The following is a 24,664-nucleotide window of genomic DNA, read 5'->3' as shown; positions in this document are numbered from 1 at the left end:
GCATCATCTATGGCAGGGGTTAGCTTAGCGGTGGACCGATTTTTTCTTCCGTATGGAAATTTCATTGGCCTCCCAATCGTGATCCAAAGTGAAGTCCCACTTTCTCCAAATTCCAGTGTCTGGGGGCGTCTTTGGAAGTATTTGACAGTATTTTCATCCTTTTTAGGGCACTTCAACACGTATATCATCATGGGGGCCAGCGATTCAATGCTGCAGGGCCAGATTTTCCCCCCAGGCCTGACGTTGCCTATACCCCTGATCTATGGGCACCAACACTATGGAGGGCCCATCTGGATATCTTGCTCCCCAAGCTTCCAGGAGGATTAGTCTGTACTGTGCATGTTTTTTGAGCAGCCAGTGAGAATCTACACAAGAAGAGAATGAAAACTCAAATATGTGCCGTATATGGCCTTAGTTATTATGTCATGCGATAACTTGAGCAATGCAATGAGATTTTATTATTTGCAAACACAACACTATAACCGAAGTGTGTGTGGCAGTTTTGGAATTCTTGACATCAGAAAGTGAAGCGCGGTGAGAATAGTGGAGAATGACATCCAGCTAATGGTTCGGGCAGCAGAGGTCCGGGCCAGAGACTTGGTGCTGAGGGCGCTGGAGCCCATGTGGTCCCCTCCCTAACCACTGGGCTGTCAGGCAAACCCTCAGCCTCACAGCGTATCCCATAATAGTCCTTATAGGTCCTTTAAGCTATAATTCAGGGGTGTCGGAGCTACGGGCACTTGTCATGTTGAGCCACTTGATGTGTCGAGAAAAAGAAAAGTCGATCTGATCAGCTGCAACATTATGACCACTGTCAGGGGGAGGACTGGTGCTGATGTTGATGTGTAAGAATGAGAGGCAGGGAAATGGAACAGAAAAAAATAAGCAACTGATATGAGACTAGACAGCTTTTGGAGCGCTGGAGTGTTTTTTGTTTGTTTTTTTTTACCTGAAAAGTCCCATTGAGATTTTGAAGTTCTTTTTCAGGGAAGTGCAGGCTCCAGAAGGGAACCTATTGTATGTGTTTTTTCTTTTTTATGGTTGGGGAAACCAAATGACCCGGTGGAAACCTATGTAAACAGGAGACCATGCAAACCTCACTCTGCTATGAGGCGAGAGTGCCACTGCAGAACCAGCCAATCAATTCTGATGGAACATTCTGTCAGGAACCCAGACAATCCTCTCCATATTGAGGTTTGCTCCTGGATGATAAGCTATTGGTTTGTTTTCAGTTCTAGAATGTGATGATGTCACAGTACCCAGTGCGCGGCAGGAGACACTTTTTTGTATTAACTGTATTACACGTTCACAAGTCTTATCTAAAAAGAAAATGAATTATGAATTGCAAAAATGATCATTAACATCAGTCACTGGGTCCATGATCTCTCAGTATAAGACCAAAAATGTCCTCAAAAACTAAATTATTTTACCTCTATATATTATTATAGGCCTTTAGAATGCTGTGATGTCACCTGAAACCCAGCAATAGCCTACTGTGCATCAGGGTCAGCTCCTACTGCAGACAAAATATAACACAGAGATATTGTAAAAAAGAGACCCAAGCTTATGCACGTTCAGTTTACCTGAAGGCTGAAATTTAAGGGCTCACTTCTTATTTGATTTTACATAAAGGCTAAAAGCAGAAGTGGACAAACTAAGGCCCGGGAGCCAAATGCGGCTTCTCTAGCTCTTCAGTCTGGCCTGCAAAACATTCCAGTGCCTCTTGGCCAGGTCATGTTTGTAAACAAGAATTAGTTCTCAAAATTTTACCTTAAGGCCACACTGCGTAACATTTCACCCAACAAATAGGATAAAATAGAAGCATTTATTTTATTACAGATATTTTTATAGTTCAAAAATACCTCAAAAAAATGACCAAACAAACGTGTGTTTGCTCTGAGTGGCTCACCTCGATAAGATCTCGCTGTAACTGTAATGTCTTTAAATGAAATGGAACCTAAATTTATTCTTTGATTACCCACTGCAAAATTAGCAATTTCCGTGTCGAGCTGGTCATTGTTTTGTATTGCTGGTAACAGTATAATCCAAAATGTTAGTGTGCCTTAAAATAAAGGTCAAATAAAAAAAACAACACGCATTTCCTAAAACGGATGAAACCAACCAACATTTCACTGATATAGAGCGATAATACACGTTGTCATAATATCTGTTTTAAGTCTGACCTCCCAAATAAAGAATGATGTGCCTGTTTTTAGTGAAGGAAGCCTCAGAATACTATAGAAAAGACACTCACTCGGACTCAACAAAACCATGCAAACATCACATTAAGTGAAGCGTTAAATGCTGAAGACAACATGCCAAAACTACGTCAGCGTTTGGGACTTGTTTCACATAGGCCACAATCCGCTTCCGAATCGTGTCCTAACAAACTTGTGTTATGAAGTTGCCCCATCACCAAACTTTTGGTTCGCGGACTACCCAAAAGTCCCTTGTTGATTGATTATTGTGCTTGCTCAGCAGAGTGTCAGCCGCTGCCTGCTGCCCACCCATCTCCACTCAGCTGTCCGCTTCTCAGTGAGGGCCATTTTGAGCAATAGACAAGTTTTGTCAATCATGTTTTAGTCCAACCTGGAAGTGCTACCAACAATAGCTCATGAAACAGAAAATGACGCTAACAGAAACAACATCTTTGGGTTTGGTCATTTATTTTACTGCAAACCAAACAGCAGAGGAACATGTATTTAGAGTACTTTTAATATGAGCAAAGCTAAAACATACATTTGTGTTCAATGAGAAAAACACCAAAATGACTGTAGGTAGGCCAGTATGAGAGTCTGTTAGCGCAGAAGTGTGCAGCCACACTTCTGTTGGTCTGTCCCAAAGGGCAGTTGTGACTATATATGTATTTTAGCACCACTGTGTGTGAAGTTTGTGACCATGTCTATGAAAGGCGCTCTACAAATAAACTCCTCCTCTGCCAAAACCCCTGCATTGTAAAGCAATCAACATACAGCTCTAATATTGGATTGTAAATATTGTTAGCAGTGCTATCAAATTTGTGATGGGCATTGCAGACTAGGAGTGGTTATAAATGTTGTAGCAGTGTTTGCTTAAATGTTTAATGCACGTACCTGACTAGATTTAAAATAAATGAAATAAAATCATATATAAATATATATTTGTTTTGTTTGTTTAAATGCCAAACATTGAATTATTAAATCCTGTTCAACACCATTGGAAGTGTAGGATTTTTGCATTCAGGATCTTACTAATAGAAGTAAAGGTTTTCCTCTCAAATTGTTACTTAAGTGGAAGTACTGAACTATGTAGAAATGACTTAAATATTCAAAGTAGTAAGTACAAATTGGTTTTAACAAGTGTCATGAAAAGTAACTTTGCAGCTTCAAAAACATGAACATTGTGTCCAGATTCAGAAGAAGAAGAAGAAGATCTTTATTTATATAGCACCTTTCACAGACATGGTCACAAAGCGCTTTACATGAGACAATTGTACATTCACTCCATACACCATTCACCCTCTGTACGCAACACAACTGGGACAAACGTCTTCCCTGTTGGGATTCATGATGAATTGACAGCACAATTGCACAGCGCCACTTACTGTTCTACAGTGTGCATTGTTAGGCTTTAAAATGAACAAAACACATTGCCAAATCAATTTTATGCTTTGGGGCCTTTATTGTAATATAGTAGAGTAGAAAGTTAATACTTTCAAATGTGGTGGAGTAAAAGTAAAGTCAATGACTACATAAACATCATCGGTTAGTAAATCTACTTTGTTACTAGTAACCGCGACAGGTTACTTTTACGATCATTCTCCGTATTCTCTGTATTGTCTTTGGCGGCCAAAGGAAGCTTGAGAACCTTTTTTTTACCTATTGTATAACTGTTTGTATAAATAAGATAATATGGATGTGTTTGTGGAAGCTCTTGGTCGTACATCAGTCTTCTATCATAGAAAAGGGTCCTGTCAATCATTTGTACTCTCTGTGAGGCTTTATCAGCAACAAACATTATTTTAGCATCAGGATATATAAATATTGATCTAGTGGAGATGAGTTTAATCCCACAACAAGGGAGTTTTCTAATAATATAGATGTATCTTTCAAGATTCACATTTCATTACATTGCCCCAAACCACAATCACTGAAAGCCTACACATTAGTCAGAGGTGAGTTCGAACCCCCATCCTTCAGGATTGTGGGTGACGGCTCTGCCACCGCCACTTCAAAATCAGAGCATTTACATGTTTACTCATTCCGCAGGCAGGCACATTTGTCTCCATAGGCTCCAGCTATTTGTTGCAGGAACAGTCCCTGACAAAACGAAACACTTCGGCAAAACAAGCCACTTTCAAACTTTAACCTTCCTGTTTTGCAGCTCCTGGGGGGGGCGGGCTCTCACGACTCAGCGGGCGCTCTCATTGGACAAGCCCGTCGGACGCTCTCTCTCCGCGGGGGGACGGGATGCAGGTGAGAACAAGAGGCATCAGCCCAGCGTTTCGCCACATATAGCGGGTAGTGGCGGTGGCGGTGGAGGGGGTTTGCTCTGCTCACACCCCAGCGGGACACAGCCGCGGCGGAGAGAGAGAGTGTGTGTTTGAGTGTGTACATAAGCCCGGATAGCAGGAGTGTCAGGAGTCCTGTCAGTCACTCATCCATCCAGCTGGCTAATTGGCTCCTTACCCTCTCTCCTGCTCCCTCGCTCGCTCTCTTTCCTCCTCTCTTGCCCTCTCTCGCTCCCCCCTTTTCCGTCCGCCGGTGCTCCTAACTGCGCGCCGGAGGCCAAAATGCAGATGAGCTGGAAGCCTGGCGTCATGGGGGGAGCTTCGGCGCCGCTTAATTATCTCAGTGTGGAGAGAGAGGGAGAGAGAGAAGGGGAGAGAGTTAGCTGATCAGGTTTGCAGCCCACACACATACGTATATGCACACCGCTGCGGCTGCTGCTGCTGCTGCTGCTATGCTAAACAGCAAGGCATCCTGGGAATTGCAGTGACAGCTCATTTTGGTTTTTTGGCGGTCTGTGTGAAAGCTGCGGAGAGACAACACACCTCCCGTACCTGTCTCCCCCCCTCAATCACTCCTCCCCCTTTAAAACGCACACACACACACACACACCTACTCGTTTCGTTATCGTTGGGAGGACGATATAGGGAGATGTAATAGTGGAGCATGGGAGCAGCTGCTGAAGGGGAAAGTCCACAGCACAGAGAAACTATATATATTTAAGATGACAGATCATGCAAAGTTCTACCACTGGTCCCTCTTCAATAACTCTCGCTTCATTCATGCACTTTGGACTAATCTCGTTTACTTTAGTTGCTTCTACTATCTTCTGCTTTCTGGATTTCCTGGATTTGGTTGCATAACAAGTGTTATCACGGCTGCATCCATTCGTTAGCATGCCTATAAAGCTGAAAACACGGCTTGTATCTTGTGTTTGTATCTGTTGGAACCGAACAGAGTGGAATGTGAAAAAGAGCATCAAGTCTGTGATATTGGTTGTTTGACAGAGGCGGGCCCATATAAGTTGATTAATTGCTTTGACTTTTGTTTTTATTTAGTCTTAGGATCAATGCTCGAATCACAAGAACTCTGTGAGGAAATACTGCATTTTGTCACGATATACGCATGTCTGAACTGCAAATGTTTTCATCATAACTTGAGATGTTTTTTTTTTTATTTCGTTTCAACTAACAGAGTAATGTTTCGGGACTGGTAACTGGTAATTACATTATTAAGAAACTATGTATTACTTTTTGACAACTGAAAATATCTTAATAACATCAGAAATTTAGAAAAAAACAACCACAAAGTCAGTCTGGAAATGTCTGAAGCAAAGACTATTGTCTATTTTCTGTTCTGCGGTCAATCAACTGCGAATAACTAAGTGGGGCAGACCTAAACAGCCTGGTTTGATTTTAAAACTAAAGTAACTAGTTCAGTAATCACATTACTTTGAAATAAAGTAGTCAACGAAGTAACAAGGGCACTTTTAGAAGGAGTAATCAGTAATCTGTAGTTGTAATACTTTTGTGGAGTAATCCCAAGAACACTGATACAGCCCACTCTTTTTACCCTATGATGTTCTGTTGGTGCAATAACTGAGTGGTTAGCTCTCTTGTCACACAGCAAAAAGGTTCCGGATTTGATCGCTGGACACTCCAGGCCATTTGTTGTGGAGTTTGTTTGTTTGAGTAATTTGAACGAGCCTCAAAAAGCTTAAAAGTCCTTGCCGTTATGGTAAAGCACTTGCCGTCCTCAGTTTGTCAGGAGCCTAGGAACACAATCCACACATTCTCTCATTTCCCCCAGTGCTCATGGGAACAGGTCCGGGGCCTGTCACCGTCTCTCCCTCTCTCTCTCTCTCTCTCTCCCTCCCTCCCTCTCTCACCTTCTTCCCCCTTCCCTCCTCCCTCCTCTCCTCGCTCCTCCATCCTACCTTCCCCTCATCGCCGCGGTGACAGGGCTTGTTGACAAACGCCAGCAGTCATCAGGGCACCATGGGAAATCTTCTGCCACCATTTTGTCAGCAGAATGACAGAAGCTGTTAATGTCTCGCCTCTCGCCCTGACACGAGACGCAGGGGCTGACAGACTGACGCGCACACACACACACACACACACACACACACACACACACACACACACACACACACTGAGGTTGTACACACTGCTGCCAAGTGCACAAATGCCGCACAAAACACACACTTCTTGTCCACAGTCTGTAGTGTGCACCCTTCACTCTGCAATAACACTGTGGGCTAATATGCATGCCTTAAGACTGCTAATGAGGCAGCCCAGTATCCATCACGGATTAACTAGGCCCATATAATGTCTCTAAAACCTCACTCACGCTGTAATAATGATAACATAGCATTTTTAAACACCCAAGGGGTGTTTCACCCAAGGGTCTTCACCATGGGGGTCGTGCTCCATAGGAGGGTTTACATTATTTAATTTTACATTTTATGCTCAAATGTAACTTATTTAATTATCAAAAAGAGAATATGTAAGCTGTTTTGTAAATGAATTTGACTTATATTTATCAATTGAGTTAAACATTTTCAAATCAAAAATACCTACCTATTTAACCTATTTTCAGTTTTTGTTGTTGTTGTTCTTGGGACGATTATCCAATCAAAAAGCAGAATGACCCTCGTGCTCAGGTTGCCAGATCATATGGTTAAAACTAGTTTGGAAATGAACATAATCCCTTCCATAATCCCAGCACTCGTCCCCAATGAAGCCCAAATTAGTGGTGTAAACTCTAGTTTAGTTAACGCTCAGGGACTGAATTCTGGAGGTTCTGAGCTTTCAAATTAGAAATGGCATGTTATCGTAAAACTTGTACTTGTGTCCTCAGATGCAGCTTAAGGCAACCCAAATTCAGTAATTAAAAAAAAAAATGTAACCATTAACAACAAAAATTACAAGATGGCAAATGTCGTTCTTAACAAAGCTACTCCTGCAGATGTAGAAACACAAGTATACACTGAATCACATGTCTCCACTCTCACACTCAGTTTGCATATTCATTCATCAGCATAGGGAGACGTAAAATCCCTAACCCTAACCCTAACCCAGGGCACAATAACAGTGTGCATTGCCACTAGTGAGAATTGACCCTCACTTTCCCTGGCAATTCCGAATGTGACTCTCTCAAAGCGCTGTTCAGCGGACAATCATTCTTTCACTCTTCACATTCACTGGTCGTAGTTAGCAAAAGTGGGTGAAGCATCTTGCCCAAGGACACAACAATAGTCTGCACTGATGGAGCAGGGATTTCACCTTCAACTTTTAGACCTGTGGACACATGCTTAGTCTGACCACGGAGCTTCTGTCGCCTGAGTCAAAGACTGTGGACAAAATATGCTCATGTGCATTTTCTTTGTCCAAGTGTGAAAGTGTGTGGCAAGTTACATCTGTAGCCACGGGGCAGACCGCCTTCAGGCAGACAGACAGGGACATGCCTGCCTTTCTGGACACATTATGCAATCACACATAATTCCATAATGGCAAATAAAAACACAAGAACCTTTCAGAGATTAATAATCTTTGGGTAACGAGTACTATACCCACTATATCGTGTACCTCTGAGCAACATTCATGTATTATATTTGAGCTTGTTTATTTCTTTTTTGAATCCAAAATCACCCAGCCCCGTGACCTGTTACATAATAGTACCACTTTCACATTTAATTCAGCTATGTGTCATATAACGTAAGACTTTGTAATGCAATCACACTTCTAAATTACTACTTGTAATTCCCCCCTCACTTCAGTCCTATCTCCTGCTGCCCCATCACCGCATGCGCCGCAGTGAGGCTATATGTGAGTGTGTGTTGGTGCTAATGAGGAGACAGGGGCCGAGAGTGTGTGTGTGTGTGTGAGGGAGAAAGCAGTGGCCGGGCCCTCGTTATGGATGTCAGATCAATAACATTTACAATCCCGACAGGAGAGGCAGCCGGCCCGACAAGCCTAACTGACCGTTATGAGAGCATGATGGACTCCGGACACACGCTCGCACACACACACACACCCAAGAACATCCCAATATCCAAGCTGCTTCTCTGGACAGCCAATTACCGTAACTCATAATCCGCTTGCTCCAAACATCCACCTGTGTACAGTCGCGGTGTCTTGAATCGGCAAAAAGGTGCACCCTCCATCCGCAGGAAGGCACCATGCCAGATCGCCAGTGGAACTTGTTAGCTCTGCTGTTGTGAGGTGGACTATATATGATATGTTTGCTTTCACATTTTAGAATTTACTATATATTATTGTGCTTTCTGTGCCATGTTTTAGTGTAGTTTAGATATAAGTCCAGTCATTTCAGAGATAATGGCATGCATTTTGACATACATTGCTGGCTGTCCTCATTTTAAATGTTATCCTCACATAAAGGTACAATTTTCAGCAATATAGCTGTTATACTAAATACATTTCCAAATGCCAGGAGTGAATAAATGGCTTGTCTCTTCCCTATATGTTTCTAATGCCACAGACCGTGGACATTTTTAGGCTATAACTCACAAGAGCTAGGACGGAGAACTCTCTCCACTTCAGATTCACTTCTGAGTGTTTTTGTCCTTATTTAAATAACAGGTAATACAACTGAGAGTTCTTTAGCCAATCAGAAGCCTGGGATGTACCAAGGCCTTCTCGCAGAGCTATAGTGACATCAACATTTGAATGTATTTCTTTGATTGGAACGTTTAAGTAGATTATTCGCTTCATGCAGGTTAAGAAATATTCTGAAAAGCAATATTAATAGTTCAAGACTGGAATCATCAGAGCTCATATCGGCCATATGATCTTGTTTTTGAACATATGAAGAAAGCTTCTTTTTGCAGAAATGACTGAACGTGGGCGTAATCAAGGAAATATCTGTGCAATTTAATTTCAGAGATAGTTGGCATCCCTTTCTCAATTACTTTTTAAAGGTAACTTTGTTCTGAATAGCTCCACCCTGGAGCTCTTGTTTCCTCTTTGTTGGAGAGGGGCTTGTCTGCCACTTTCAGCCCATGAAGCAGAGCAACACCCGGGGCCGATCTACATGAAGACTGACTGGATTCATACAGCCTTGAGAACTTAAGGAGTTTCATTTATGGACACCGCACTGGGACATAGACTCATACAAAAAACGTGAGGGGCACAGAATGTATGAACTTTGATTGGACGTGTCTCTGATGAAGACGTCAGCGGTGACTGTGTCGGACTGAGGCCAATGATAAAACGGATTCTTTCTTCTGTTGTTGCACACAAGTGTGCTGTTAGTGCTGTGGTGTTGATTTGCTGATATTTGTGTTGTTGATGGGAAATTGTTGAACTTTATGGACAGCGTAAATGTAAATGAAGGCACCTTAATGTTTACTTGGAGCAGTGCGCTGTGCCCTCAGTGTGTCTCCTTCATCTTCTACAGTCTAGATCAGCATGCGTGTGCGAGAGGCCTATGTTCTGTGGGCATTGCTCGACACTGTTTTCTCACATCTATTGGGCAAGTGAATGACATATCAATATATCAATAAAAACACATCAATGCATTTAATTACCAGCTACTTATTTGCTTCTCTCTGTGTCCATTGTTCAAAACAATAATAACGTGATTCTTATGAGCAGCAAACTGCCTTATTTACTTTAGGTCACATTAGGCTTAAATTGATATAGAGGTCTGAAAGCCTATTCATTAAGTAAGAAAGTGATTTATTTGTCATTGTACAACACAATTGAGTTGAGGTGTTGGGTATAGTCCTGAGGCGCAGCGACTGAGGGCTTCGCCATGGGGCCAACCTGAGCAGCATGGTTAGGGGAAACCAGAGCACCCGGAGGAAACCTGGCTGGCTGCCTTTCGTGCACCTCTAAAACAGTGCAGCTCCTCCTGGGTTTGTCCCTGTTTCAGAGCGTGGTGTCCCGCACTGGTCAGTTCCTCCACCTCCTTCTTCCTCCTGCGCAGCTCCCTCCGCTCCCCGATAGTCTTTCACCCTCTTCTACCTTCCTGCAACCTCTTCTTCTATTTTTAGCTCCTCTTGTGACGCCTCCATTATGATGCAGGTGTGGGGGGCTCATGGTACCTCTTCAGTGTAGGTATAAGAAGAAGAAATTTGTAGCTCTCAAATATCTTTAGCTCATAAGCCGCATCTTGTTTACTTTTTTGAAAAAAATATGGGTCCTTCATGGCTACGGACTCCCTGCAGTAAAAAAAAAAAAAATCCACAAATACACAGCAAAGATGCATCCAGTGAAACAATATGGAACACGAAAACTACAAATGCAGTTCAGAGAAAAAGTCAAAAAACGCCTCCGTACCAAGGGAGAGGGAGGTCGCTGTTTGTTTACGCTATTATCAAGAGTATTTTGATTTGTTTGAATTTGAATTTGGAGATACCTGCCTTTTCTCTGGTCTCCAGGTGATCTCTGCCTCTAGAATTACTCTTGTCTTAGTTGTAGCTGGTATAGTGAGTGGAGATATTCACTACTGTTTGTTATTTGTATTTTGTCTTTAGTGCGATGTGAATCCTCCTTTGGTTGTAAGAGCTGGATGGTGCCGATGTCATGAGGGCCCCAGGGTCATATCTCGCTTATAGGGAGAAGATGTTCCAAAGTCAACAGTAAAACAAATTATCACATGACATGTCACCTTCTTTATTTGCAAGGGAAAACCTTATAAGACCCATAGCCATAGGGTTTCAGGTCTGTCATCTAAACTACAGTATATACCCACAATTTTGTTACAGGCCTTAAAAAAAACACACACACATACAGAGCACACAGTAGGGCTATATAAACTTGCCAAACACACAGCTGCACAGTGGAGCATCGCGCGCAGCTGGAACAGGAGTCAAGTGCGCCTTTGAGCAGGTGGCGCCCCGCAAGAGGCGCGCAGGGCGAGATGAAAGCGCGCTCTGCACAGCTCTCCTTCCCCTCTACACCCAGCCTCACCCACCCACCTCTCTCTCCCTCCCTCTCCACGCACTCCTCTCCCGTTCGCTGAGGTAGATTTGTACTGACAGCAGCGGGTGCATTCGCCAGTCATTCCCCATAAAAGCTCTGGCGTGATCAAAGGCGCGCAGAGGCGGTGGAGAGGCGCGCCCGCGATGTCGGCTGCCGCGTGTGTCGCTGCGTGTCTGCGTGTCTCCGGCGTCTCACAGGGTTGACTTTACCCTTTTTTTTTCTTTTTTTTTCAGAAGCTTTAAAAACACAAAACCCCTCTCTGTCTCCCGTCTCTCCCCGATATTTACATTTGAGCGCCGTTTTGCCTCGGCACCGAAACATTGGTTTGTATTCCCTGCGCCTGCAGCCCTGTGACAGGCTCGGCTGCATTAATCACACATTCAAGGATTTTTTTTTCTTCTTCTTCTCCCCCCCTCTCCTAAACTGGGAGAATTAAATCTTTAAATACACTTTAAACGCGAGTGTCTGACTGAAGTTATGTTAACAAGCCCCTAAACCTGCAGCGTGTGAATCCCCGGTGTGCGCTGAGGGGATCCCAGACACCAAAGAGCGCAGAAGAAAAGGCGGCGTGTTGATATAAATTTACCCATTTCCTCCTCTCAATTACTAAACTGCGGTAAAAAAGTTTGTCTTCTGACGACGGGAACGCTGAAATTAGGCTCAGCACCACAGTCTTAAGTCACCTGCCAGTCATGCTTCTCCATATTCATAGCCCTATCACCGGGAAGCCCAGGTATCCGTCTTTACGCGCGCAATTAACTTCAGTCGCCCCGTCACCGCCAGACAGCGATTTTCACCATCAATTAAAGGCAATGGCATACAGCAAGACTACTGCTGACACATCTGCATACAGGGCCGGGATGTAGATCTGCAAAAAAATATTTGGCAATGCAAATTTTCCAATAAAGACTGTTTAAAGGAGGCTGAGCCCCCCCTTGTTTCACCCCAGCAGTGTTTTTATTATCTGCCAGCAGCACAAAGCTCACTATACATCCGTGTTTTTTTGTTTTAACTGTGTCCCCTCTGGATTATGCCTGGCCCATCAACAGTTCTTGAAGTTCTGCAGAAAGGATTTTATTTTTATCAGCACAGGGTAGATTTACCCCCAAAAAAGAGCAACAACAAATACTCCGAATTTAATACCTGTAAGAAAATGTTTGGGCTTGCAGTTGGCTGTCTTCTCTTATTCCATTCAAATTCACGACACAGCAACCACATGAAAAAAAAGCCTCTATAAAAAAAGATGGAAATAGGCATTCCATTTGTGTGCCTTTTCTGTCCAATTAACTCAACATTTTATTAAATACAACTTTACCATAAAGTTGTGACTTCACTATGGCAAGTTACGTAGCATTTTCCACCAATGTGGGAGGCGTTTTAGGCGACAGTTGATTTGAGCATTTGGACAAAGACCCAAAGGTCGGCGGTTCAAATCCTTGGGCAAGACACTTGCCACACTTGCCTGAGTGAATGTAGCGTGAGTGATTGGTGGTGGTTAATGGCGCTGATTAGCAGCCTTGTTTTCATCAGTTTTCCCCCAGGGCAGCTGTGGCTACATGTTCACAGCTGCTTTATCATCTCCATAATGAAAATCTGCAGGCCTTCGGAAACGTTGTGCTTTAACAGTTCATATGCTTCAATATTATTATCAAATAAAACACGGGTGTCATTATCCTTATTTAATTTGAGTTTGTAAGAAAAACATTTTACAGCATATAAACATTAGCTTCATCATAGCTCCTCGAGTGCTTTAACTTTATGTTACATTAGGCCTGACACATGTCAATCGTCCTCAAAATCGAAGGCAACATCCTTAAAAACAGTCTAGGCTATAATTTAACAGCCTCTTTAGTCTAATTTACATTAGTTTTCCACATGTGTTTTCTGTCCAGGTTGTTTTCCAAGGCAAAAATGGTGTTTTATATACATACGGATGAAACAACCTTAGCGTGTGTCTTACTATGTCAAAAACAAAAATTTCTATTATTCACCAGCGCTTCACTGAGGGTAGGCTTCGATGAGCATCCCATGGCCCTGAAAGAAAAAAGTAAAAATCGTTGATATACAGGTTTTCTTTATAGATTTGAGGAATACTAACATTTATATTTAATTAATCATTATTTTTTTCTCCAAACGTAAACCAAGTATACCTGTCCTCCTGCTGCACAGGCTGCTACAAGCCCAAACTGGCCTCCCTCTTTCTGGAGCCGGTGTGCTACTGTTGTGACCAATCTGCAGCCAGTGGCACCGAATGGATGGCCCAGAGACAGTGATCCTCCCCACAGGTTGAACTTCTCCATGGGAGGAGTCCCCACCTAGAAAAAGAGTATGTTACACTAGTGCACAAGAATTCAAAAGAAAAGGCAGCAACAGAATGCCTTTACCTTTGCTTTTCTGCCCATGTAGGTCTGTGCAAACCAGTCAGAGTCCATTGCCTTCAGATTTGCCATGATCTGACCCTAAAAGCCAATCCATAGAAAAAGTCAACAAAATGATACTTCACTCAGATGAGCAGACACCAACAATAAAGCATGTTTGTTTTCAGTCATTGGCCATATTTAATGCAGGTCCATTCCTCACTGCAAGTTTTCTAAATACATAAATAAAGTTCTTATTCTTTTGATTTGAATGATTACATACAATTTTTTTACACTAGCTTCGAGGTTTGTCAAATTCACATCTACAAACACAAGGAACAGAATTGCTTTATTTTTTTTCTTAACTTAAAAACAATACTCCAGGTTCATGCCAAGGGGTAAAAAAAGCGATATGAAGAATATTCTTATACTCACTGCAAATGCCTCGTGGAACTCAAAGACGTCAATATCATCCATTGTTAAACCGGCCTTTTCCAAGACTTTGGGAGTGGCGTAAGTCGGCCTTAAGACAAAAACAAAACTCAGTATTGACATTTAAATTTATTTTTTTCAGGCCTCTAGCCAAGGACAAGGCTCACCCCAAAAGCAGCTGATCTTTAGGGTCTTGTGAAACATACACAAAGTCTCTGGAATAGAAGACATGATATGTTAGCATAACTTAGCTCATCATTTATATAAAACCCCATACATACACTTACCTGAGATATGCTTTAGGCTTATAACCCATAGCCAAAGCTTTCTCTTCTGACATGATAAGTACAGCTGAGGCACCATCAGTCTAAAGACAAACAAGAGTTATTTGGACAACTTACTTGTTAAACAGAAAACTAAATTGCTGCACGATCGGTTTGCAAACATACCAAGAAAGAAGAGTTGGCAGCAGTGACAGTGCCATGGGGCTTGATAAAGGCTGGTTTCAGTTTAGCCAGCTGCTCTTTGGAGGACGGGCGGATACCATTGTCCTTAGAAACAATATCACGACCTATGGATGAGAAAGAAATGATACAAAATGTCTTACAATTTTTCAAACGGTAATAACGGGTAAATCCTTTGAACATTCTCCCCCTTACCTGGCACTTTGAAAGGGACCACATCTTGCAGCAGGCCTTCATCCTGCGCCTTTTTGGCCAGAGTGTGTGAGCGCAGAGCGAATTCGTCCTGCTCCACTCGGGAAACTCCAAAAGCAGCCGCCAAACGGTCAGCGCTATGGCCCATTGTCTCTGCTGTGGAGAACTCAGCCACGGCAGGCAGCTAAGAACAGCAAAAGGTTTTAAACGTCATACAATTAGGGCCATAATTGAGCAAAATAGTTCTAAAAGAAATGGCACAATTCAATAATAAAAAAAATGTCAATATTGAATGCATATACCTCTGGGGAAAGGTGTGCAAGTCTGATGCTACCAATCAGACCGAGCCTCTGCCCAAGGGTCTTGGCTTTGTTCAGAGAGAGCATGGTCTTCCTCATCTTGCGGCTGTGGCGGATGGGAACATCAGACATGAACTCCACCCCTCCAGCGACAACTGCATCACACTGGCCAGCAGCAATCATACCCACCGCTAGAGGAGAGGGGGGAGGGGAGGGAGAGATTCAGTGTGTAAGTATTAAGGTGCCTACTAATAGCACAAGGTCACAAGAGCAGTCTATTGACCAACCAGATGTCATTGCTTGGTTGGAGGAGATGCAGGCCATGGTGACGGTATGAGCTGGGATCTTATCAGAGAAACCTGCTCCCAGTGCCGCCTGAAGTCCAAGTGTTTTCAATAGATTAATAAAAAAAAAAAAAACACTTGTAAGAGAATGTGAATTGTGAATTGCTTGCTTTACCTCTCTGGCTACATTGCTGGTCTTCACTTCCTGGATGACTGTTCCATAGATGATGTAGTCTACAGCATCTTTGGGTATACTTGTTTTGTTCAGGAGTCCCCTAAGAAATGAAACCAAACAACAAGTTCACTATCAAATACATAAATAAGTGAATCGTTGCCAACTTAATTTTTTGGAGGTTGGGCACTTACTGTAGAGCTGCTCTGGCCAGATCATGGGGCATAAGGTCAGCATATCTGTAGTAAACACAAGTTAGGAGGGTCACACAGCAGTCATATACTCAATTATGGGATAAATGTCAACGTAATCTCAGGATACATACGCTGTTCCAGACATCAGGAAAGGGGTGCGGACTCCTTCCACCAACACCATGTTCTTAACACCCGATCGAGCCAGTGACTTTTTACTTTTTGGTTGAGCTGTAGACCATGTTACAAAAAATAATGGCAGATATTAAGAATGCTAACGCATATACCCTTGTGATCTTAAAAAGAGCCAAATGTAACAAGTGAATTTCTCCATTGTGAGATAAAAACAAAAAAAGGATTATGTTATCTTGGCAGCATTTAGTGAGAGTATTAGTTAGCTTACCTTGAGCTTGAAGCTGTGATGTTGTACTCAAGGAGCGAGCAGCTGAAAGAAACAGAGTATATAGATACGTACATTTAGAAGTTTTACTAAACTGGAACAACTAATTTCATTTGGGTCATAGTTTTTCATGATAGGGTGACACCTTTTTAAAGAACCACCAGGTTACAATGACTACTTACTTCCTACCAAATAGAGCCTACAGTTAAATAAATCAGATGCTGTCTTACCATATTGCACTGCCCTTGCAGGGCTGCGCACTGAGGTTAACAACATGGCCATGGTTATCTATAAGAAGAAAACATTGAATTACAATTTTAAAAAAACAGATTCATAGAACCATATGTATACTGGTAAAGATGCCATTAGGAACAGTTTGTACCATCTTTACATATATACCACCAGACCAGCTAGTTAATATGTATAATGTAAATATATTGCTCATCATCAAATAACAGTACTTTAATACGTGTATAATATATAATTCATTCAAATATTACATGCTCTGTCACGGTCACACAGACGGACCAACCCCCTGTTCTGACCCTTCACCTACTTCCAAATCTCAGGCAAAACAGAGACTAAAAAAGTGGGTCAGAAGTGAATAGAGGCTTACTGCAACTTCAACTTTCATTCCGAGTATCCAGCGGTTTATAATATGCTTGGATTTTCTTCAATGGGGCTAATTTAGCTGATTGTAGGCTAACAATGTGTTAGCTACCAGGAGACGGATCTGCCAATAACTTCCTGACGGAGGACAGACAGATACAGGGCTATCGCTCAAGAATACGATGCTCTGTGTTTTTGCAGATCAATATAAAACTTAGCTTACCTGTTTTCGTTGAGTGATATGTACCTACACCTCTTCCCTGTCAAAGGCTCAGCCACACTCAGCACCGCTGTGAACTACAAAAACGGTCACCGTTTTCAAGGACCCACAGAGGTTTTAGCTAACTTAAATATGCCTGAATAGAAATGTCAGATTTTGTTATATGATTATTCCTTGAAAATAAATATTTATAAAATGTACCTTAAAGCGTTATATGCGTGCTGTAATACAATGCATGATTGCACAGAAAAATATAAAATGTGAATATGCTTCTTCTTTTAGCGACGGCATAACTTCAGGTGCCCTTGGGGTCCTTGGACTTGTTTGACATTCGACACTCTTGCGCCCCCATCGGCCCGAACAGATATTCGGGTTGATCGTTTTAAGTTTCATGACAACCATGGCATTTGCTCGGGCTGCCGGCATTTTTTCTAAAGTTGCACCCAGCAAATTTCCTGTATTTGCAGGTACGGATACAGCTATTATTCTCATTTAATAGAGCTATTGATAGTACTGTGAGTGTCTCTTTCCATGTGTTTCATTCATACAATCGGGCTGTGTTGAACTTTCACCTAGATCTGCACCAGAGCGCTTATTCACGTAGTTACATAGTACAAAAAGTACCAGACGTGGATAGCATTACTTTTTAATCAAACTTTGTGCACATGGGTTTCCTATTAAAATACATTGTGTTTCACTGTTTCCTGGTTCCATCATCCAGGAGGAGCTTCATTTTCTTGAGTTCAAAATAACTTCATCCTTGACCCCTAAGACCCCTGAAACAAGTGTTGCTGGACATTATTAATCTCATAAGGACATGCAATGATGCTAAAAATCAATGTAACTTAAAAATGTGCTGGTAGTTTAGTGTCTGCTAACTATACTTTTATGATGTAATTATGTTTTTATATACTGTAAAGGAGTAAAGTTTGGAGATATGTTTTTAATTATTTTATTGTATCATTCACATGACAGATAATATGGACTAAGGTTCCTGTGTGTTGTGATATGGGTCATAGTTCACATGTCCATCTCTTGTCTCTCAGGTCAATCGAGCAGAAGCCTCTCGGTGTCCTCAACCTTAGCAGGTAACTTACTGACAGTTATTTAAAACGCCACTATTGGGATGCACATCTCATGAAATTATTGAATCTAAATAACAATTCGGAAATGTTGCAATTGGCAAACCACAAAGACCGTACTTGTTTGCGCAGAATAATGTCCCCTGCAGACAAAAGCATTCGGTCTCCATTGTGTCTTAACATAATGTAATTTTAGTGGCCATGCTCTCTTACATTGTTTTCCCCTGTCGTCCTGTCTAAATCCAGCCCGAACACATGTCAGCTACGAGCTCAAGGATGATGTGGCGGTTGTACGACTCAATGATCCCACATCCAAGGTGAGCGTATGAGACAACGCACGCACACGTCAGGAGCGCTCCCATTGGTGACACTGTTGACTGGCTGTCACAGCGCGGGTCCACATTTCATTGGGATTAATCAGTGTTTGTGTTTTTTGTGGAGGTGAACACCCTGTCAGTGCAGCTGCAGTCGGAGCTGACAGAGGTGATGGGAGAGATCTGGTCCAACGGCGCGGTGAAAAGTGCTGTGCTCATCTCCAGCAAACCAGGCTGCTTCATCGCTGGGGCAGATATCAAGTAGGCTTTACAAATAATGAATGTGCTGAAGTGATGGGGAGGTAGGGGGTTTGACTTGTTTCTTATGTATATCTAATAATAACAGTACCTAATTAGCAGTTGAATTAAACATTATCAAGCATTTAAATGGTTAACTCTAACACTCTCTCCTCACAGCAATTACAAATTAAATCAATATTAATAATGTCCTGCACATTTCTTGTCCCTGCAGCATGATTTCAGCCTGTAAGAGCAGCGAGGAGGTGACCCAGCTCTCACAGGAGGGTCAGAAGATGTTTGAGAAGATTGAGAAATCACCCATCCCTATTGTTGCAGCCATCAACGGATCCTGTCTGGGTGGAGGCCTTGAAGTAAGAACTTGAGAGATAAGAATAAAAAGATCAAATTTGACTGCAAGATAACTCTCTAATATGTCTATTCTTCTAGTTTGCTTTAGCCTGCCAGTACAGAGTAGCCACCAAAAGCCGTAAAACCATCTTGGGCACACCGGAGGTCATGTTGGGGTTGCTGCCTGGAGCCGGTGGTACTCAAAGACTTCCGAAAATGGTAATTTAACGCATACCCAATTATATTAATTGGTCACTTATTATACATTATAGTAATCATTCTCTTCCTTTCTCCATGTGCATAGGTGGGACTACCAGGAGCGTTTGACATGATGTTGACGGGCAGAAACATCAGAGCAGATAAGGCAAAGAAAATGGGTCTGGTGCATCAGCTGGTTGACCCTTTAGGTAGGTAATCTTACTTCAAAACTATTGTATTTAAGTCTATAAATCTTGGTCTGTTTTGGCTTGTTGCAGGCCCTGGAGTAAAGCCTGCTGAGGAAAGGACTATTGACTACCTGGAAGAAGTGGCTGTAGATTTGGCCAAAGGAATTGCCAACAAGAAGGTGCCTCTTACAAAAGAGAAAGGCCTTGTACAAAGTCAGTTGAAAAATAATGATTACCTTAAACTAGTCAGTGGAGATGCACATTAACTTTGTGGTGTATCATTTTGCAGAACTGCAAGACACTGTTATGGGCCTTGGTCCAGTGCAGAACAAGATCTATAAAACTGTCAGGGATAAAGTCCAGAAACAAACTAAAGGACTGTACCCTGCTCCTGTCAAAATCATTGAAGTCAGTACAGAATGTGTTCAAATCACATATTTTATTAGTTCACAGTTTCAGAAGTTTGCCATGGATAAAGCATTTAATATTATTATTTTTAATTGCAGTGTGTCCAAGCAGGTATGGAGAAGGGCAAAGAGAGAGGTTATCAGACTGAATCTGAGGTATGTTTTTGTTATGTTTAAAACACATTATTCTTTATAAAGCTTTTGAATTGTTCTTAAAAGAAATAATTAACTTCTTAAATGTTGAACCAATACTCAGAACTTTGGTCACCTGGCAATGACTCCTGAATCCAGGGCTCTGATTGGACTCTATCACGGTCAGGTGACCTGTAAGAAGAGCAGATTTGGGAGTCCAGAGAAGGAAGTGAAGTGAGAAAACTATTTGTATGGTACTGCTGTACATGCCTTCAGGACAGGCATTCATTTGACCTGTATGTATTTCAGGAAACTGGCCATTCTGGGCGCAGGGCTGATGGGAGCTGGTATCGCACAGGTGTCCATTGATAAAGGCCTAAACACCGTCTTAAAGGACACCACGGCAGAGGGCATCAGCAGAGGAGAGGAACAGGTCTATAAAGGGTAACCTTTATTTTTAACAATATTCTATGAATTAACCACAATGCATTGAGACCGTAGGACCTGAGTTACTAAGCCAGGTGCTAAAATGTCAGTACTTCTTAAAGCACATGCTATGTTATAGTGTGTTGCACCTGATTTATTTTTAGAAACTGTTTATATAGAGATTTGCGATACAACTGAGTTTGTTCTGTGGCCTTTTAGCGCTGATGAGAGGTAAAAATCTGAACAGCAGCTACTTTTACAGTTTACATTGCAGTTTATTTTGCACCTGTGCAAACGCTTCGTAAATTAAGCCAATTGCGTTAATGGAATCGATTTGAATTGATCACTTATTTTAATGATAATGTTGCGACATACCTGGAAGTAGTATTCAGTTGTTTACTCAGTATAGTAGTTTAAAACTTTTCACTCCAAGTTCCACCAGGCTTAGATCAAGATCATATCAGGTGTAAACCATGTCTACACAGGGTCTGAAATGGAACAAAACTGAGCTAAATCATATTTAAACTGGGTGGACCCCATGTCTAAACCAGAAGAAACAAAACTTATTATTAAACATAAATAAAACTAAATCTCTTCTTAAAATTAATAAAGTCTAAAATTGCAGATGACTGAGTACTGCCGGAAACAGCCCACCAACTACATCTGGTGGTACTACCAAATCACACCGTGTTACATATTTTATACATTGAAATAATGGATTACATCATCATTATCATATTATTCATGTGTGCCTGTACATTTTGACACTGGCAATGCATAAACAAAAGCTCTCTGTGTATTGTACTGTAATGTGCAGCCTGAACACTAAGGTGAAGAAGAGGGCTCTGACGTCCTTTGAGCGCGATGCCACTCTGTCCAACCTCTGCGCTCAGCTCGACTACTCGGGCTTCCAGTCGGTCGACATGGTGATCGAGGCTGTTTTTGAAGACATCAACATCAAGCACAGAGTCATCAAGGAAATGGAGGAGGTGGGTCATACTTTACTCCTAATATGCTGATTTTGTTCATAAGGGGACAATGATCAGGCTCAGAATTTTAATTAGGAATATTTCTCATAAAAAAAACATTGAAGAAATACCGCCTTCTTCCCTCTGCCACAGAACAGATTTATTCGATTGAAATGCAAACATATTATGGATTCTTTGCACATAGAGTATTTTAAAGCAGTTGTTTTAAGGAAAGGCTTTGAACTAATGAAAATATTGTCCTCCAGGTAATCCCTCCTCATTGCGTTTTTGCCTCAAACACTTCTGCGTTGCCCATCAAGGACATCGCGGCTGCCAGCAAGCGGCCTGAAAAGGTCGGTCGATGGCTTGTGTCTGGAAGCAAACGTAACTCCAAGCAGTGAATATGTTACACAAACGGCATGTATTCTTTTGCTTCCAGGTGATTGGAATGCACTACTTCTCTCCAGTGGACAAGATGCAGTTGCTCGAGATCATCACCACTGATAAAACGTCTCAAGACACACTGGCCTCTGCCGTCAGTGTGGGCCTCAAACAAGGGAAAATTATCATTGTGGTTGGAGTAAGCACAGTCATTTTTGAATAGATGTTTATTCTGTTGCGATTAATGGTGCAGCCCATAATTTAGACCTTTTTTTAACCCTGCAAACGTCTCCAGGATGGTCCAGGATTTTACACCACTCGCTGTTTGGCTCCACTGCTGGCAGAAGCTATAAGAGTCCTACAGGTATGACTGCTTTATTTTCTGTACTCTAATATTTTTTACAAAGTGAATCCTAATGGCGTGGCTCGTCGGTCTAAAAGGAGGGAACTGGTCCAAAACAACTGGACACTTTGACAACAAGTTTCGGTTTCCCTGTCGGAGCTGCAACGCTGGCCGATGAAGTTGGGATTGACGTCGCAGCCCATGTAGCAGAGGTGATCAGACTTCCAAATCATAAACTAGAAATAAGTACTAAACTGTCTGATTCCAGTGTACAATGGCTAACAATGTGTAATGAGAAATACAATGCGGTCTATGTGCAGGATCTGGGTAAAGCGTTTGGGGCTCGATTCGATGGCGGTAATGTGGAGGTTCTCAAGACGATGGTGGAGAAGGGTTTCAAAGGCAAGTCTGCTTACACTTCTATAAACAACAGAATAAAGTTGTCTGCTGAGGTGGATAGAGTTACTTTGAAATAATTTGACTCAAGTTCAAGTAAAAAAGTACTTGGAGAAAATGGTACTTGAGTACTGTGAGTACTCAAGCGAAAAACTGATTTATTTTCAGTGACACCATAAATTGTGTGAAACAATCATGCTGAAATTGTGATATTTCCCAAGAAAATTCCAAGCAAATGGCAGGAAATACAGATAAACTGAATAATTCTAAAGAAGAAGGAGCACGAGAGGAACTACATCTACTTTATCGATCAAAATGAGGCATTTGCCGCTTAAATATTTACTCACAGTGGAAAAAGTAACAATTATTTTTATTCAAGTAAGAAACAGATACTTCATTATGATTTTACTCAAGTAAAAGTAAAAAGTACTATATAAAAAGTTACTGTAACTGAGTACTACCTGCCTCTGGTTGTCTGCAGTTGAGGCTATTTTAAGGTGGAATCTGTTGCTAAATCCAAACTTGGTAACTATGCTATAATGAAAATATAATTATTATAATAAATACACATCACAATCTTTAGCTTTATAGTAAGCATAGTTGAGATACATTTTGTGGACTATTTACGTTGCTTTGTTGCATATATACATTATTTACATTGTGTATAGTCGGTTGGAATAGTAAAATAAATTAAAATCATTTAAGTGCTATTTGTAATGTGTAGGTCGTAAATCTGGAAAAGGCTGTTTTGTTTACGGAAAGGGCAGAAAGGGGAAAACTGTGAATCCTGACGCCGAGGAAATTATCCAGAAATTCAAGCTGTCTGCTCCAGCCACAGTGTAAGTCTGTTTGAAAACCTTAGTACCATGTAATTCAAAGAATAATAGGCTCACCTCTCTTTGTTCTTCTGTCCACCCTCAGCTCCTCAGACACAGATATCCAGTACAGGCTGGTGTCGCGATTTGTCAATGAAGCAGTGCTGTGCCTTCAGGAGGGGATCCTGACGAGCCCAGTAGAGGGCGACATTGGAGCTGTGTTTGGACTGGGCTTCCCTCCGTGTTTGGGTGGTAAGTCTCACACACACCAGCACACACAAAAACATCCACATGAAATTAAAAGACATTGGAATTATATGGCTGCATCATGTAACAAAATGCTCACATCGAAACGCCTTGAGGCATCTTGCAATTTCATAGTTGAAATGTTTAAATATATGTCAACTTTCTTAGGTCCGTTCAGGTATGTGGATTCATTCGGGGCAGACAATCTGGTGAGTATCATGAGGCGTTTCGAAGACGTTTACGGAAGCCCGTTCACGCCGTGCCAGCTGCTCCTGGACCACGCCAAAGACCCCAGCAAGAAGTTCCACAAGTGATTCGGCACGGAGTAGAAGAAGCCTTAATCTCCAACAAAATGAGGAGTCTGTGCTTGGAAAAGAAATGTAGAAGAAGAAAAAACGTGGACATGATACATGAAATTACCGGAGATTTGCCTTGGGACTATAATGAACTTGTTTTAATGTTACTGTGCACCAAAACATGCTGGAGTGCTGTCTGAGAAATGTTATGAGGGGACACTTGTATTTAATGATTGTACAGTATTTAACAAAGATACCTCAGTCAGTGTCAGATAGAAATGTCAATTTTACAAATGCTGATCATTGTGGCCTTTGTTTAGTGGCAGGTTACACTACCCATTTTCTAGTAAGTTAGTCAACACAATTATTAATTATGAATAGGAATGTGCTTAAAAAGGACAATTAATGCTGGTGTGGCATATTTATTTCCTTGAAATTTGCACTAATATTGACGGTGGTAAACTTTGCACAACTGTTGCTGTACAACACAATCCCAAACTTAGAACTTAAGTGAAAATGTTTACTTTTTTGAAACTTATCTGCATTGATTTAATACTCACCGCAGGCATTGTTCCCATTAAGCTAGGCAAAAACTAGAAGCAGAAAAACATGTCAGAGGCACTTTAATCCACCAGTTTATTTGCCATTTATACAGTACATAATTAATGCCTGATTGAAGGTCAATAACTTTGTATTTACTTGCAGTCTTTCTGTTGGGAATCTATTGAGTAAGAGATGAATGTTCTTGTGGATATCATTATCACCCGGACGTCACCTGTAACACATTGATCTGACGGATAATAAACTGGTCCGTTTCGAAGCTGTTGGGC

At 41.7% G+C, this 24,664-nt stretch overlaps 2 protein-coding genes across 2 annotated transcripts; one reads left to right on the top strand and one right to left on the bottom strand.

The window, feature by feature from the left end:
• Positions 1 to 13,099: 13,099 nt before the first annotated feature.
• hadhb (hydroxyacyl-CoA dehydrogenase trifunctional multienzyme complex subunit beta) lies at positions 13,100 to 17,161 on the bottom strand. Its single transcript, XM_079572323.1, has 16 exons — positions 17,058 to 17,161; positions 16,456 to 16,513; positions 16,229 to 16,270; positions 15,960 to 16,056; positions 15,829 to 15,873; positions 15,638 to 15,737; positions 15,466 to 15,553; positions 15,182 to 15,369; positions 14,883 to 15,063; positions 14,673 to 14,794; positions 14,511 to 14,590; positions 14,391 to 14,438; positions 14,227 to 14,314; positions 13,819 to 13,893; positions 13,585 to 13,749; positions 13,100 to 13,468 (listed from the first exon to the last, which is right to left on the bottom strand). Exons 2-16 carry the CDS (start codon positions 16,505 to 16,507, stop codon positions 13,433 to 13,435), a joined length of 1,407 nt encoding a protein of 468 aa, XP_079428449.1. The 5' UTR covers positions 16,508 to 16,513; positions 17,058 to 17,161; the 3' UTR covers positions 13,100 to 13,432.
• A 249-nt stretch (positions 17,162 to 17,410) lies between these two features.
• Positions 17,411 to 23,882, top strand: LOC306974878 (trifunctional enzyme subunit alpha, mitochondrial-like). The gene is made up of 21 exons (XM_079572278.1): positions 17,411 to 17,521; positions 18,101 to 18,142; positions 18,383 to 18,453; positions 18,578 to 18,711; positions 18,923 to 19,061; positions 19,138 to 19,257; positions 19,343 to 19,445; positions 19,515 to 19,637; positions 19,714 to 19,832; positions 19,931 to 19,987; positions 20,088 to 20,197; positions 20,273 to 20,407; positions 21,207 to 21,378; positions 21,624 to 21,710; positions 21,797 to 21,937; positions 22,034 to 22,102; positions 22,180 to 22,293; positions 22,402 to 22,483; positions 23,202 to 23,316; positions 23,399 to 23,544; positions 23,707 to 23,882. The coding sequence occupies exons 1-21, from the start codon at positions 17,446 to 17,448 to the stop codon at positions 23,850 to 23,852; spliced, it is 2,301 nt and encodes a 766-aa protein (XP_079428404.1). The 5' UTR covers positions 17,411 to 17,445; the 3' UTR covers positions 23,853 to 23,882.
• Positions 23,883 to 24,664: the final 782 nt, after the last annotated feature.

This window comes from Gobius niger (assembly GCF_951799975.1).
Source record: "Gobius niger genome assembly, chromosome: 15".
NCBI lineage: Eukaryota > Metazoa > Chordata > Actinopteri > Gobiiformes > Gobiidae > Gobius > Gobius niger.
This window is presented reverse-complemented; position numbering and strand designations above follow the sequence as displayed.